Raw genomic sequence first — 15,963 nt, 5'->3', positions numbered from 1 at the left:
GGGGGGGTGCAGGAAAGACTGTGACAGTATGCACAATTTATGTTTTAGGAGTTATTCTGAGTTTACAGAGAAAAGACAGTGTAGGAAGATATAAAGACATTCATAGGGCTACTGTAATGAACCAACTACTGCTAATGATGGCTTTAACCAGAGTATTGGTAGATGATAAAAAGCCATCAGATTAAAGGTTAAGAAATTTGACAGAATTTGATGATAAGACAAACAAATATGGGACACAAAAGGGGCACTGAAGGATGACTAGCAGCTGCCCTGTTCACAAATACAATGATACTGCCATTTAGTAACTACATCAAAGAATATTAAGCAAGACTAACTTGCGCAGAAGAAAGGAGTCAGTTTTATATACAATAGGAAGTTCCATCCAAAGACACCGCTCAGATTCCTGGACCCTGTATGTCAGCATGAGTTTAAGGCAATAATCTGATAAATGTTACCAGATACTGAGAAAGGTAGCTTGGGAATTCCAACATATTTACATTTTGTTCATGAAGAAAATCGTCCAAGACAAAATAACATTCTTAAAAATGAATGATGTAGCCAGGTGATGTAGGGCACTCCTTTAAAACTAGCAGTCAGGAAGCAAAGGCAGGTGGATCTCTCTTAGTTCAAGGCCAGCCTGGTCTACAGAGTGAGTTCCAGGATAGGCTGCAAAGCTACACAGACAAATCCTGTCTTGAAAACACAAACAAACACCAAATTAAAAAAAAAAAAGAAACAACATGAATGATTCTATGTAATTGATAACATCCAATAATCAATGTGTAAAGCCTCTAATACATAACATGCATTTAAAGACATTTCACTTGCCATTCACTGGAGTTACCAAACACCTCTCACCTGTGAAGCATCCTTTCATTGTCTTGGTACAGCTCCCTCATCACTGTGATTTTCCTTTGAAGCTTCTGTTTCTCGATTTCAAGTTGTGTATTACCTGACTGCAAAGACACTTGTTCAGACTTGAGACTTCGCATATGCTCTAGACAAAGGTACAAAATCATAAAGAAACTAAAGGAATTAAAGAAATTCTTCAGTTCTTAATAAAGAAATTAAAGGAATTTCATACAATTAAAAACATATTAAAAATATTAACGATACACAAAGTTGGTCAGATCACTGTGACTTCAAAACCCACCTACTTTATAAAGATACTAATGCAAAGAAGCCTTAAAAAACAACACAAATTATTTTACCATTATACACTCAAGCTCTTTTTTTCTAGTGTCTTACTTTATCTCATTTTAAAACTTTTAAAACTAAGTGTTTGGGAGACGTGGAGGGCAGGGGCTCAGAGGGAAGGGGACTGGGAAAAAGTATAGCTCAATTAAAAAAACGTGTGTGTGTGTGTGTCTGTGTGTGTGTGTGTGTGTGTGTGTGTGTGTGTGTGTGTGTGTGTGTGTGTGTGTGTGTGTGTTCACCTCAGCCTGCATGCCCAGGTGGGCAAAGGTCAGAGGACAACTAGCAGGGGTCTGTTCTCTCCTTCCACTGGAGACTGAATTCAGACCATCAGGCTCAGAAGAAGGGGCTTTTATGCACTGAACCCAGACACTATAATAGGGCACTGTACAGGCCAGGTGCAGTAATTTTAAGCCTATATAAAGCAGACATGTGAGAAGCTGAGGTAGAAATGTGAGGACTTCAAGAAGCCTGGGGTTACATAGAAACATGCATTTAAAGGAAGGACACTATAAATTACCAAAAAGGCCAGAATCTATGGGAGATGAGAGATGGTTAGAGAAAAATGCTCCCATATGTTAAAAATTAATTATTGAAAAATTTTATGATGCATTAAGGAAAGAATGTTGGAGCTGGAGACATGGCTCAGCAGTTAAGAGCAATGAATGCTCTTCCAGAGAACCTTGGCTCAATTCCGATCACCCACAGGGCAGCTCAAAACTGTCTGTAACTCCAGTTCCAGAGGATCTGACACTCTCACACAGACATATATGTGAGCAAACTCCCAATAAAGTAAATAAATAAAAAACATTAAATAATTTTTTAAAACACCATGGAAAAAGAAAAGGTGGATTTGGAGGAACGCTCTACACACACAAGAGTTTCCCATATTATTTGGTGGGGGGGGATTAAGACTGGCCAAGAGAAGGAGTAAACAATGGAATAACTGGTGAACTAATTGCTTGCTACACTGGTACTTCCTACTAAGATACATGTACGTTAATGTATGCCTCGATAAAGCTGCCTTGAAAACAGAGTGCCTATTCCTCTCTGTATCTTCCACACTGTTACTACTATTCTCAGATAGCAGCATTTTTTTAATTAGACTAATGTTTTTTCAGGTCTAATAACAATACAATTAGTATAATCAGTGAGTAGGGCAATTTAATCCAATGGTTCAATCTTTTTAAGCATTTTGCTCATTAAAAGTCTTAAAGGCCTTTGAGACCCTTTTGGTCTTTTTCTCATCAGATCTCAACCCTGGTCTTGAAGGTTATAAAGAAGATAAAGTACACTGAAGCTGGCCTCACAACGATGAAGTCTGGTATAGAGCATAGGTCAAGATTCAAATGGTTCTGGCTATCGTTTGGAAGACAGAATAAGTTAAGAATGAAAAGGAAGAAATGTGAAGTTCTGGGCAGCCGTTGCAATGGTTGACTACATATTGACGTTTCTTGTATTCATTGAGAGGATTATTTTGTTGATGTTGATTTCTGGTATGTTTATATTCAGCTGTGTAATCAGTGAAGGGGCTTTGCCTGTGATCATAGGTGTAGAGTTAGAAACAGGCAGGAAAAGCATCAGGCAGGTAAAAATGAAGCTCTACAAGCAGAAGTTTTTGTCTTATGTTGCATCATTTAAGCAAGTGTAACAGGATCAATAAAGCCTGTTTTGAAAAGAAAATATAGATGAGGAGAAATAAAAAAAAAAAAAAGATGCCTGTGGTTCCATTCTGAGTTAACCAGCACAGACATTTGAATATGTCCATCCATTCTTTTCAGATATAAAAATATGAATTTATTTCATTAACACAGTGAGATGTGATATACCTTTTACAGCACAAACACAACTGGCAAAATCTATTTTTCAATGTGAACAAAATCAGCAAACTTTTTTAATGCTTTCCATAAAAAAATATATTTTTACAGGTGTAAAGCCACTCTTGTGTATGCTAATAAATTATATGAATATATTAAAATAGTAGACATTACAAGCTCAAGTCCTGAAGATCACTTTCTCAATTTTAAAAAATGTAAGGAAAAAATTAAATTTAAAAGTTTTTAACATCTAAAACTATATCCAACATTGTACTCCTTGTGGTGGCTTGAGTGAAAATGTCACCCTAGGCTCAGAGGATGTGACACTATTAGGAAGTATTGCTTTGTTGGAGGAAGTTGTCACTGAGGGTGAGCTTTGAGGTTTCAGATGCTCAAGACTGACCCAGTGGCATTCTTCCTGCTGCCTGCAGATCTAGATATAGAACTCCTGGATCTTTCCCCAGCACCATGTCTGCCTGTGTGATCTTCTGCAGTGCAATTACTATGGAATACTACTTTATGGTATACTTATAATTTGCAGGCCCTAGAACTCTGAACTATAAGCCAGATCCAATGAATGTCTTCCTTATAAGAGTTGCCATGGTCAAGGTGTCTCTACATAGCAATAGAAACCCTAACAAAGATGCACCATACTCCACATTCTTACATACTTTTAATAATTTACATAAATATAAGAGATAATGGAATACATTTACCACTGACAGTAAAACTCAGAAGTAATTCATTCTCTTTAAGGAGACGTGCTCGTCAAGAACCCTTACCTGTAAGATCATCATTTGTTGCATCTATTTCAGATAACTGAGTATAAATTTGGTTTCTGTCTCCTTCTAGGGTTTTTAACGAAGCACTTAACTTCAAAGAAGGAAAAGAAGAAGAAAAGCAATTATCAATTACACAAAAGAAACACACATCCCCAATATACCCCATACTACTGTTCTGCAGTTATTTTCCCTGTGATGATGTTATCATGGACAACATAAAGACATCAGTGCAGCTGCCAAAGCAGCCTTCACCCTATACAATCAGGACTTTTTACACAGATTAACTAAGAACTGACAGAGGGAATAAACCAGAGGAAAACACAGCTATTATTTATTTCTCAAAAGAGTATATAGAACCATTGGAACCAGAAGAAAAGAATGCACATGGGGAATGATTAAATAAAACAATAATATTCTGAAGATATCTTTAATGGAAGAAATGAGTGTACAATTTGAACATTTCTAAATACTATAATTATAAAAATTTCTAAAGTTGATATAAAAAAAGAAATTGATAAGGAAATCCTAGGGGCTGGAGAGATAGTACACTGGCTGCTCTTCCAGTGGACCTGAATTTAAGTCTCTACACGCACATGGCAGCTCACGACTGTCTGTAGCTCCAGTTCCAGGGAATCTCAAACCCTCATAAAAACAAGCATGCTGGCAAACCACCAATGCACAGAAAATTAATACATCAAAAGAAAAAGAAAATTCTCATCATTTATTATATAACCTTATACAAAAAATTAAAGCAATCTTTAAATTAGTTACTAAGGACACACAGATTTCATGTCTGCTGTAGGTCCTGCTCCTTCTCATCTAGATTTTTACATACTAATACAAACCTCAGTAGCATATATTAGCTTCCTCAAAGCTCCCTTAGGCTGATTACCTACAGTGAAAAATAAAACCATACTTAGTGAACACATCCAAATGAATACATTAGTTCTTTATCTAGTCTTGCAACCCCTCTTCTGGCCAAAATTAAATAATTTGAGGCTGAGCTTACTTGCTCTTGACTCTAATTCCAACATTTCACAGCTAAGACAAGGGGATTCCCATGAGTATAAGGCCAGCCTGGACTCCAAAGTGAATTCCAGGCCAGCTTGACCTACAGCAAGATGTTGTCTCAGTAAAAAGAGTAATTAAAATAAAAATAATAATTTATATAAGGTAGAGTGATCTACACTCAGGAAGATAGACAGTGTACTACAGAGACCCAACAAGAACTGAATATTTACCTAAACAGTGTCCATGGACTTAACTATGCTTAGATTCTTATGGCATTACAGCATCCAGGTTAATTAGTCAACCGTGGCTTCAACACTAAAATTATTAATGAACCATGGCTCCAAGTTAAGTACTATTAAACATAAATAGAATTTATGTTTCTTCTATTATAAAATAAAAATGAAAAATACAAATATTTTATATTACTATACCTTACTATAGTTCCCCTTTTGTTATGGAACTTAAGAGCTGTGTTGTTATAATGGAGAAATATAGGCTATAGAGAAGAACAAAAGAGAATAAGTCTACAACTCTGAAGAGGTAAAGAAAGATTTACACGAAAGACTAGCTAAATAAGGTGGAAAGGGAGTGTGGTATTTCATGAAGATAGACAAAATGTGCCAAGTCTAAGTATATGAGGAGCTCGATACACATGTGGAATGAAGAGGAAACAAGGAATCAGTCGCCACAAGTCAGTGCACGTTATTCTCTAAGTCATTGTTCACTTCTACATCCAGATTACCATCATCAGTTACATCTTCCCCCAAGCACAGAATTCCAGTCTTTCATCCTTAGCAGGCTCTCCATCAGAGACTGGATATTGAGTAAAAAGAGAAAACAAAAAGAGAAGGTAATGACTCATGATAATAGCTTTACAATTTAGAACTTAACTCATCTGAAATTCAATCCTGAGCCAATGAGATGGCTCGGCAGGTAAAAGCATCTGCCACTTAGACTGATAATCTGAGTTTAATCCCCAGAACCCACATGGTAGGAAAATTGCCTCCCAAAATTTGTCTTCTGAACTCCATACCCACATCATGGAATGCACATACCTGACACATACATACACAAGTAAATTTTTAAATATTATAATTTTTTAAATCAATCCCCATAAATAAATCCTTTTGTACCCTAAGTATCTGTCTGCAATTGAGATATGTAAACAGTTGCTTTTATCTTCTAACTCCACATTTAGGGACTATTAATCCTGAAAAACTAACTTGCTGAACATGGTACATCTTTTACCCCACCACTCAGAAGGAATAGGCAGGCAGATCTATGTGAGATGGGAGCCAGCCTGATATAATAAAGTGAGTTCTGGTAAGAAAAAACTACCTCTTGAAACACTGTATGCAAAAATAAATATTATGGATATTATGGTAGGGAGGGATGGAGGAAGGGGAGGTAGTGAGGGAAGGAAGGAATGAAGGAAGGATGAAGAGAAAAAGGAAAAGAAAGAAGAGAAAACAAAATCAAATACAGTGTTTTATAATGGTTCATTCTTGTTAACTACAAAGCAATAAAATATTTTCTTTTGTGTGTATCATACACACATGGGTATGCAGGTGCACATACAGCTGCAAGAGCATGAGGCAAGAAGATGCAAGTGTCTTCTTCCATCATACTCTACCTTACTGCCTGGAGACAGGACCTCTCATGGAATAAGAACTCCACTATCTCAAAAGCATGGCTGCTCAACAGGCTCTAATCTCCACTGTCTCTGTCCCCTGTGCGGGGCTCTCAGGCATGGGCAGCCATGCTCTTCTTATGTGGGTGCTTAGAATTCAAACTCAAGACCTTATGTTTGCAGACCAAGTGCACTAACCCACTAAACCATCTCCCCACTCCCTAAAATACTTTCTTTTGACATTCTTTATATTTTTTACTAATTTACAGTTGGACTGGAGAGATAGCTGAGCAATTTGGGACTTGTTACTCTACTAAACCATCTAAACTCTTTTCCCAGCACCCACATCAGATGGGACTTGTAACTCCAGCTCCAGGACATCCAGTGGTCTCTTCTGGCCTCTGTGGGAAGCATGCAGTGGCCAATAACATATGGAATGGGATAAATGTTGTGTGGTGTTTCATCTATCTCCGAGACATACAAAAGCTATAAAAAAGATTCATACAAATCTATGAGAAGATCATAGACATCTTTGGCACTGCACTCAAATGCACATTCCTATACATGGGCACATACAAATACACACCAATTAAAAAATTAACATCTCTGGCTGGAGAGATGGCTCAGCTGTTAAGAGCAGATATTATCTTGACAAAGGCCCAAATTCAATCTCACTACCCATAGCTAGCATTTCTCAACTCCCTGTAACCTCAGCTGCAGGGACTACAAACTTTCTGGTTTCTGAGGGCCAAAAAACTCACATGATTATACCCACAAAAAATTAAACTACAGATTCTTGATTTATACAAGGAAGTAACTAGCTGGAGAGTCCAACTGAGACAAACAAAGACACGTTGTAAAATATTTTGAAGGAGTACTGGAAGACCATCAACTGATTTTTTTGCTGCTGTTGATATTTCTTTTTTTTTTTCTTTTTCATTTTTTTTTTTTTTTTTTTTTTTTTTTTTTTTTTTGTGAAATCCGCCTATATCTGAGAGTCCACTCTGAGTTCCTGCCGCCGGCAAGATCCTTGACCCCTAAAGCAGGGCCTCTGCTAAAGAAAGAGGCCTCAGCTGGAGAGTCCCAGTTTCCAGTGAGATCAGACTATCATGCAGAAACTTCCCAAGTTTCAGCTCAGCCTCTGTCCTCCTCCCCCAGCCATTGACTAGAGCCATTGGCTAGTGGCATCTTCTACATTATCCTCAGCCCTGACCCCATCCCTGGGTCCCTGTCTGTGGAGAGACTTCCTATAGAGCTTGGACTACCCAGAGATATAGATATTGACTCACTGACCACAAAATCCCACTGGGGAAGTATCATAGAGAGAGGGGGAGACCCCACCAACACCTACTGGAAGAAGCTATGAGAAGACGGCAATACAAGAAAACACCTAACAACAGAAAGACAAGCATGAAACCACCAGAATCTAAGGAATCTACACCAACTAGAATGGAACACAACAACAAAGCAGAGGAAGCAGAAGGGAACAACTTAAAAATTTCTGTCATAAAAATGATAGAGGCCCTCAAAGAAGATGTGAGAAAAATCCCTTAAGGAAATGGAGAAAAAAAAACAAACAAACAAAAAGTGGAAGAAATGAACAAATTCCTTAAGGAAAGCAAAGAAAGTACTGAAAGCCGCCAAAAAAAAAAAAAAAAAATAAGCAGGTGAATGAAATGGTTCAAGACCGAAAACTAAAATAGAGAAAATAAAGGCAACACAAACTGAGGGAATGCTGGAAATAGAAAAACTGGGCAAAAAATCAGGAACTACAGGCACAAGCATAACCAATAGAATTCGAGAGATGGAACAGAGAATCTCAGGTACAGAAGATAAACTAGAAGAAATAGATTCATCGACCAATGAAAATCATAAATCCAACAAATCCTTAACAAAAAACATACAGGAAATGTTGGACACCGTGAAAAGACCAAACCTAAGAATAATAGGCATAGAGTAAGGTGAAGAAGCCCAGCTCAAGATGGTGAAAGCATATTCAACAAAATCATCGAGGAAAACTTTCCAAATTTGAAGAAGGACATGCCCATGAAAGTACAAGAAGCATACCGAACCCCAAATAGGCTGGACCAAAGAAAAAAGACCCCTCCACATATAATAATCAAAACACCTAGCATAAAGAATAAAGAATATTAAGCGCAGTGAAGGAAAAAGGACAGGTAACATATAAAGGCAGACCTATCAAAAATACACCTGACTTCTCCATGGAAACCCTCAAGGCCAGAAGATCCTGGATAGATGTTCTTTAATATTAAGATAACACGAATGCCAGTCTTGGCTACTCTATCCAGCAAAACTCTCAATCACTATAGATGGAGAAAACAAGATATTTAATGACAAAACGAGATTTTCCCAAAACTTGTCTACAAATCCAGCCATACAGAAATTATTGGAAGGTAAACTCCAACCCAAGGAAGGTAACTACGCCCACAAAAATGTAGACAACAGATAATCCAACTACACCAGAAACAAAGGGTAAAGAAGAACTAATATATTCAAAATACCACTGCCAACAACAAACCTAAATCAAGCAAGCATCAACAATCAATGGTCCTTACTCACGCTCAACATTAATGTCCTTAACGCACCAATAAAAAGACACAGGCTAACAGAATTGATATGAAGACAGAATCCATCCTTCTGCTGCATACAAGAAACACATCTAAGATTCAAAGGTAGACATTACCTCAGGGTAAAGGGTTGGGAAAAGATATTCCAATCAAATGGAACCAAGAAGCAAGCAAGCATAGCTATCCTAATATCTAACAAGTTAGGCTTCAAACCAAAATTAATCAAAAAAGATGAAGACGGTCATTTCGTATTCATCGTAGGGGAAATCCATCAACACAAAGTCTCAGTTCTGAACATCTATGCCCATAATACAAAGGCACCAACATTTGAAAAAGAAACGCTACTAAAACTCAAACTTCATATAACACCTCACACACTTACAGTGGGAGACTTCAATATACCACTCTCAACACTAGACAGGACCACCAATCAGAAACTCAACACAGAAACAAAAGAACTAACAGAAGTTATGTCTCAACTGGGATTAACAGACATCTATAGAACATTCCATCCAAAGAAAAAAGAATATACTTTCTTCTCTGCTCCACATAGAACCTTCTCTAAAATCGACCACATACTAGGTGACATAACAAACCTCAACAGATACAAGAGAATAGGAATAGTCCCCTGTATCTTATCAGACCACCATGCTTTAAAATTGGAATTCAACAACAACACAAATAGCAGAAAACCTGCAAACTCAAGGAAACTGAACAATGTGCAATTGTACCACTCCTAGGTCAAAGAGGAAATAAACAAAAAAATTAAGGACTTTATGATATTCAACGAGAATGAGGACACAACATACCCGAACTTATGGGACACCTTGAAAGCATTGCTACGAGGGATGTTCATTGCACTAAGTGCCCATATGAAGAAAACAAAGGATAGTCACATAACAGAATTAACAGCGCAACTGTAAGCCTTAGAACAGAGAGAAGTGAACTCACCCGTAGAAGTAGATGCCAGGAAATAATCAACTTGATGGCTGAAATCAACAAAATAGAAACCAGGAAAACAATACAAAAAAAAAAAAAATCAATGCAACGAAGAGTTGGTTTTCTGAGAAAATCAACAAGATAGACAAACCTTTATCCAAATTAACGAAAAAGCAAACCTTTATCCAAATTAACGAAAAAGCAGAGAGAGAATATGCAAATTAACAAAATCAGAAACGAAAAGGGGAATATAACAACAGAGGAAATGCAGATAATTTTCAGGTCATACTTTGAAAATCTGCATTCCACAAAAATTGAAATTCAAAGGAAATGGACAAATTTCTGGATAATTATAACTTACCAAAATTAAATTAAGAACAGAAAAACAACTTAAATAGACCTAAAACCTGCAAAGAAATAGAAGCAGTCATCGAAAGCCTTCCAACCAAAAAAAGTCCAGAGCCAGATGGATTCAGTGCAGAATTCTACCAAACACTAAAGGAAGAACTAATACCACTACTCCTCAAACTATTCCACAAAATAGAAACAGAAGGTTCATTGCCAAACTCTGTTTATGAGGCTACAATAACCTTGGTACCCAAGCCTCACAAAGTCACAACTAAGAAAGAAAACTACAGACCAATATCCCTGATGAACATCAATGCAAAAATACTCAATAAAATACTGGCAAACTGAATTCAAGAATACATCAGAGAAATCATACTCCGTGACCAAGTAGGCTTCATCCCTGGAATGCAGGATGGTTTATCATACAAAAATCTATCAAGGTGATCCACCATATAAACAAACAGAAAAAGAAAAACCATGTGATCATCTCCCTAGATGCTGAAAACTCTTTCTACAAAATTCAACACCTTTTCATGATAAAGGTCTTGGAGAGGTCAGGGATAATAGGGACATACCTAAACATAGTATGAACCATATACAGCAAACCAACTGCCAAAATCAAACTGAATGGAGAGAAACTTAAGCCAATTCCTATAAAATCAAGAACAAGACAAAGCTGCCCTCTCTCTCCATATCTCTTCAATATCATACTAGATGTTCTAGCTAATGCTATAAGACAACAAAAGCAGATCAACGGGATCCAATTTGAAAAGGAAGAACTCAAACTGTCTCAATTTGGAGATGATATGATAGTTTATATAAGCAACCCAATACACTCTACCAGGGAACTCCTACAGCTGATAAACACCTTCAGAAAATTAGCAGTATACAAGATAAACTCAAAAAAATAACAATAGCCCTACTTTTTTTCAGACGACAAAGAGACAGAGAAAGAAATTGAGAAGCATCACCCTTTACAATAGCCACAAGCAACATAAAGAATCTTGGTGTAATGCTTACCAAACAAATAAAAGACCTATATAACAAGAACATTGTGGCTCTAAAGAAAGAAATTAAGAAAGACACCAGAAAATTGAAAGATCTCCCATGCTCTTGAACAGGTGGGATAAACATAGTAAAAATGGCAATCTTACCAAAAGCAATCTACAGATTCAATGTAATCCCCATTAATATCCCCCCACAATTCTTCACTGACCTTGAAATGATAATAATCAACTTTATATGGAAAAACAAAAGACACAGGATAGCCAAAACAACCATATACAATATAAGAACTTCAGGAGGCATCATCATTCCTGATTTTTAACTCTACTACAGAGCTATAGTTCTGACAACAGCCTGTTATTGGCATAAAAATGACAGGCAGATCAATGGAATGGAATTGAAAATCCTGATATTAACCCACACACCTAATGAACACCTGATTTTCGACAAAACAGCTAAAATTATACAATGGGGTGCAGACAGCATTTTCAACAAATGGTGCTGGCACAATTGGATGAGGGTGTGTAGAAGACTGCAGACAGACCCATGTCTGTCACAAAACTAAAGCCCAAATTGATCTAAGACCTCAATCCAGCCACACTGAACCTCTTAGAAGAGAAAGTAGGAGGTATCCTTGAACATAACTCCATTGGCACAGACCCTGAGAAAAACAATTAATAAGGGACCTCTTCAAACTTAGAAGCTTATGTAAGGCAAAGGACACAGTGGACAAGACCAAATGGCTGCCCACAGAATGGGAAAAGATTTTTCACCAATCCTGTATCCGACAAAGGGCAAATTTTAGAACTCAAGAAACTAGTCAACATAACACCAAATAACCCTATTAAAAAATGGGTTACAGAATGAAGAAAGAATTCTCAACAGAGGAAATCAAAAAGGCTGAAAGACACTTAAGAAAATGCTCCACATCCTTAGCTATCAGGGAAATGCAAATCAAAACATCTTTGACATACCATCTTACTCCTGCCACAATGGATAAATTAGAAACACCAATGATGACTCATGTTGGAGAGGATGTGGAGAAATGGGAACACTCCTCCACTGCTGGTGGATAGAGTGCATGTGAGAGGGCAGAGAGGGAGAGGGAACTGGGATGGACATGTAAAATAATAAATTAAATTAAAAAAATGCTTTGACTCCAAAATTTAAGCTCAAGGACAAGTTACTGGGGAAAAGGATTTCTATTTTTGTTTCCACAGAAAATGAAAAGATGTGGATTCCTTCCAGACTAATGTGGTTTCATAAAGCCAGACTGCCTGAAACAGAGTACCAGGTGATCCTACATTCAAAACAGCTGGACAAAGCATACTTACAGACTACAGCCAGGATTTCTGCATCTTCTTGGAATTACCTTGTCAGAGCCCCTTACTAGCAGGAAGTAGTTTGGAAAGAATGATGCCCAAATTCCCAAATATTGTCTAATGTTTGTTTTCATTTAAATGGAATTGGTTATATAAAATAACAAAAAGGTAAAAATCATTATTTTATTTCTTTATTCATGAACACTAGGCTAAAATACTGGCGAACAAAGACATGGAGTGTTAACATATATATTACAAATCTATGTATGTTCTAGAAGCATTTGAAATGTAACAAAAAGACACAATAGCAAATAAAAGCTGTTAAAATTATTTGAATTTACAATTAAGCATAAAATTGTGACCAACTAGTGACTAAACCCAACAAGCCATTACCTTGATCTGATTTTCCTTAACCTTTAGGAGTTGCTCTGCCTGTACGTTGGATACTTCGATTGCTATTTTCTGTTTATTGAGTTGATTCATTTGTTCTTTCATGACTTTAGCTTCTTCTAAATACTGACAGGAAAACAATAACAACGATGTGAAAGATAGCACAATGTTTAGAAGAATTTTTTCAATATCATTAAAAGATACTAAATGTGTTATTAAATGATATTTAAAAAAGATAGGGTTGCTACTTAAATAGGGACTCAGATGTGGTTCCTTTTTATAAAGAACTTTCAAAGCAGAAGACTATAAAATAAGAAATATTCTTCAATTGATTTACAAGGAAAATTTTAATCAAGTACACGATTTTGACACATACTTGTATGAAAAATCTAGTCAATTCTTTCTATCTTTGTACCCTAAATACTCTGGTACATCTCATTACTTTTGTTTGATTGTTTTGTTTTCCCAATAGAGTTTCTCTGTATTGCTTTGGATCCTGTCCTAGAACCTACTCTGTAGACCAGGCTGGCCTGGAACTCACAGCAGAGATACACCTGCCTCTGCCTCCCAGGTGTTGGAAAAAAGGTATGTGCCACCAATGCCCAGATATATATATATATATATATATATATATATATATATATATATAATCTGATATATATATATATTCTGATATATATATATATATATAATCTGATATATATATATTCTGCAGATAATCTGAGCCTGAACTGCACTGTGAGTTCCAGTTTAGCCTGGTATACATGGTAGGACTTTGAAGTGAGGATGACTCAGTTTTTATTATAGTAAGGACAATCAACACAGGAGTCCTCACCACAATGTTTTCTAAAACCTGAGATGATAGAACAAAGATGTGAAAGGAGAAGGCATCAACCCCAAAAGAAAATGGACAAACAGAAGGAACACATGTGAGACCAAACAATCCACAGACAATAGAAGAAACATAAGCCAGTTAGAAAATCCTAAAATAAGATGACTTGACACAATCCAGAGAGGCTCATGATTGAAAGCAGTAGTAGTAGAGGGAGGAATGGAAACCAAAAGGGAAGAATTAGGGAACTGGAGAGACAGTAGAGTAGTTAAAAGCACATACTGCTCTTGCAGAGGACCCACACTCAATTCCCTGCACCTGCACTGAGTAGCTCACAGGTGCCTGTAATTCTATATGATCTAATGTCCTCCTCTAGTCCCTACACATGCCTGAACATATACACACATACCAACACACAGAAGTATACACATGCTCCTGATATCTCTCCTATTACCTCCCTGTACCTGTCTTCTCTCAAACATGCATATACACATCACATTTTCTGCCACTCATCTCGTTTTTTTTTCATTTATGCATACATATAGCTGAATGTTTCATCCCTACTGGCAAGCTTCAAAGTGCTGTAAGGTGTTATGCATACAGCAGTCCAAACATATTCATCAATGTCACCTACCTGTGAAGCACACAAGCTGAAATAACAACCCAGCAGCAAGATGTGGCTTATGGTACCACAGTAGCATAAGTGTTATTAAAGTAAGCAACCACTTTCTAATTGGATTTAAGGCCAACCAGCTCAATGAGATGACATGTTGTCCAGCACAGCAATGCACACCTTTCACCTCAGTGCTCAGGAGGCAGATGCAGGGGGAATTCTGTGAGATCAAAGTCATCCTGATCTACATAGGGAGCTCGAGGATAGACAGAATTACTTAGAGAGATTCTTTCTAAAAAAATAAACTGGACCATCCCTGACACTATTAAGGCCTCTAGTCACTACACACAATTACACATATGTATCCACGTGAACAAATGAATACACACACACACACACACACACACACACACACACACACTCAACGAATCAGGTAGTCGTCAATATCATTATATGGAAGGGCTTTAAAGTTAGTCTCTCCAATATTTCTTGGATTGCTATTTGGTCACAGAAGGCCTTACCCTCCCTGAGAAGCAGAAAGGGGATAGGGTGGGTTTTGGTGGGGGTTATAGGGGTGAATGGGAACATGAGGGAACTGGGATTGACATGTAAAACATTTTTTCAAATTTAAATAAAAAGGAAAAAAAACAAAATTTAAATTGTCACAATAAATAGTTCTAGTAACCCACAGTTTCAAGAGTTTCCAGAATGTAAGAATCCAACATATTAATGAAACCCTATGTGACACATCATCACACAATCTCAGAGAGCCAGAGACAACAGAAAGATAATGTTCGAGAAGAAAAAAAAGGGCAGCAAGCAAAGAAGGTCCCATAATCAACACATCATTCAAGTTTCAAAACCAAACATGGAAAGGGAAGACAATGCAGCAATATCAAAATTTTATTTAAAAAAAAAAATGCAGCACAGCAGAAAGATCTCCTGGTTTGAGACCTGCATGAGATTATAGTGAGTTCCAGAACAGCCAAGACTATTACACAGAGAAACCCTGTCACACTAACAACAACAAAAGCAGAATCAAAACACCAAGAAGTGCAAATAAGTATTGAAATATCAGAAACATGAAAGAGAACAAGGAGTTAGAGCAATTTCTCAGTGGTTAATACCATGCACTGTTCTCCAAGAGGTCCTGAGTTCAGTTCCCAGCACCTATATCGGGCTCATCACAGCCACTTATAACTCCAAGTACAGGAGATTCAACATCCTTCCCTGGCCTTTCAGAGCACCTTAATCATGAACACAAATGCACACAAATATAACATGCACAAAATTAAAAAAAATAATAATTAATTTTAAAATAAAATCTTTTTAAAAATGGAAAAATAAGACCTTTACAGCTATGCAATTGCCTTTTAAAATTACCTACTGTACCTTATTATCTGAAAGATAAACAAGTTAATTAATCACAAATGTTCTCTTTTGAAACAGGAAACAGAACATTTAAGATAAGGAAACAAGAATCCTTGGCTGC

At 36.9% G+C, this 15,963-nt stretch overlaps 1 protein-coding gene and 1 non-coding gene across 2 annotated transcripts in view; one reads left to right on the top strand and one right to left on the bottom strand.

The window, feature by feature from the left end:
- The window catches only part of LOC127214547 (melanoma inhibitory activity protein 2-like), a gene marked incomplete at its 3' end in the record, with an annotated part of 82,654 nt that overhangs the window by 53,468 nt on the left and 13,223 nt on the right, over nt 1-15,963 (bottom strand). Inside the window, 7 exon segments of the mRNA XM_051174930.1 lie at nt 859-997; nt 3,794-3,884; nt 4,639-4,685; nt 5,231-5,300; nt 5,506-5,565; nt 5,567-5,617; nt 13,030-13,152. Of these exon segments, the coding sequence (XP_051030887.1) occupies nt 859-997; nt 3,794-3,884; nt 4,639-4,685; nt 5,231-5,300; nt 5,506-5,565; nt 5,567-5,617; nt 13,030-13,152 (581 nt within the window).
- LOC127214548 (small nucleolar RNA SNORA61) lies at nt 2,421-2,549 on the top strand. The gene has a single exon (XR_007833858.1). It is a non-coding gene; the product is annotated as a small nucleolar RNA SNORA61 (small nucleolar RNA).

The sequence above is a fragment of the Phodopus roborovskii genome, unplaced genomic scaffold, assembly GCF_943737965.1.
Source record: "Phodopus roborovskii unplaced genomic scaffold, PHOROB, whole genome shotgun sequence".
NCBI lineage: Eukaryota > Metazoa > Chordata > Mammalia > Rodentia > Cricetidae > Phodopus > Phodopus roborovskii.
Note: the sequence above shows the minus strand (reverse complement) of the source record. Positions and strands in the feature narration are given on the sequence as shown.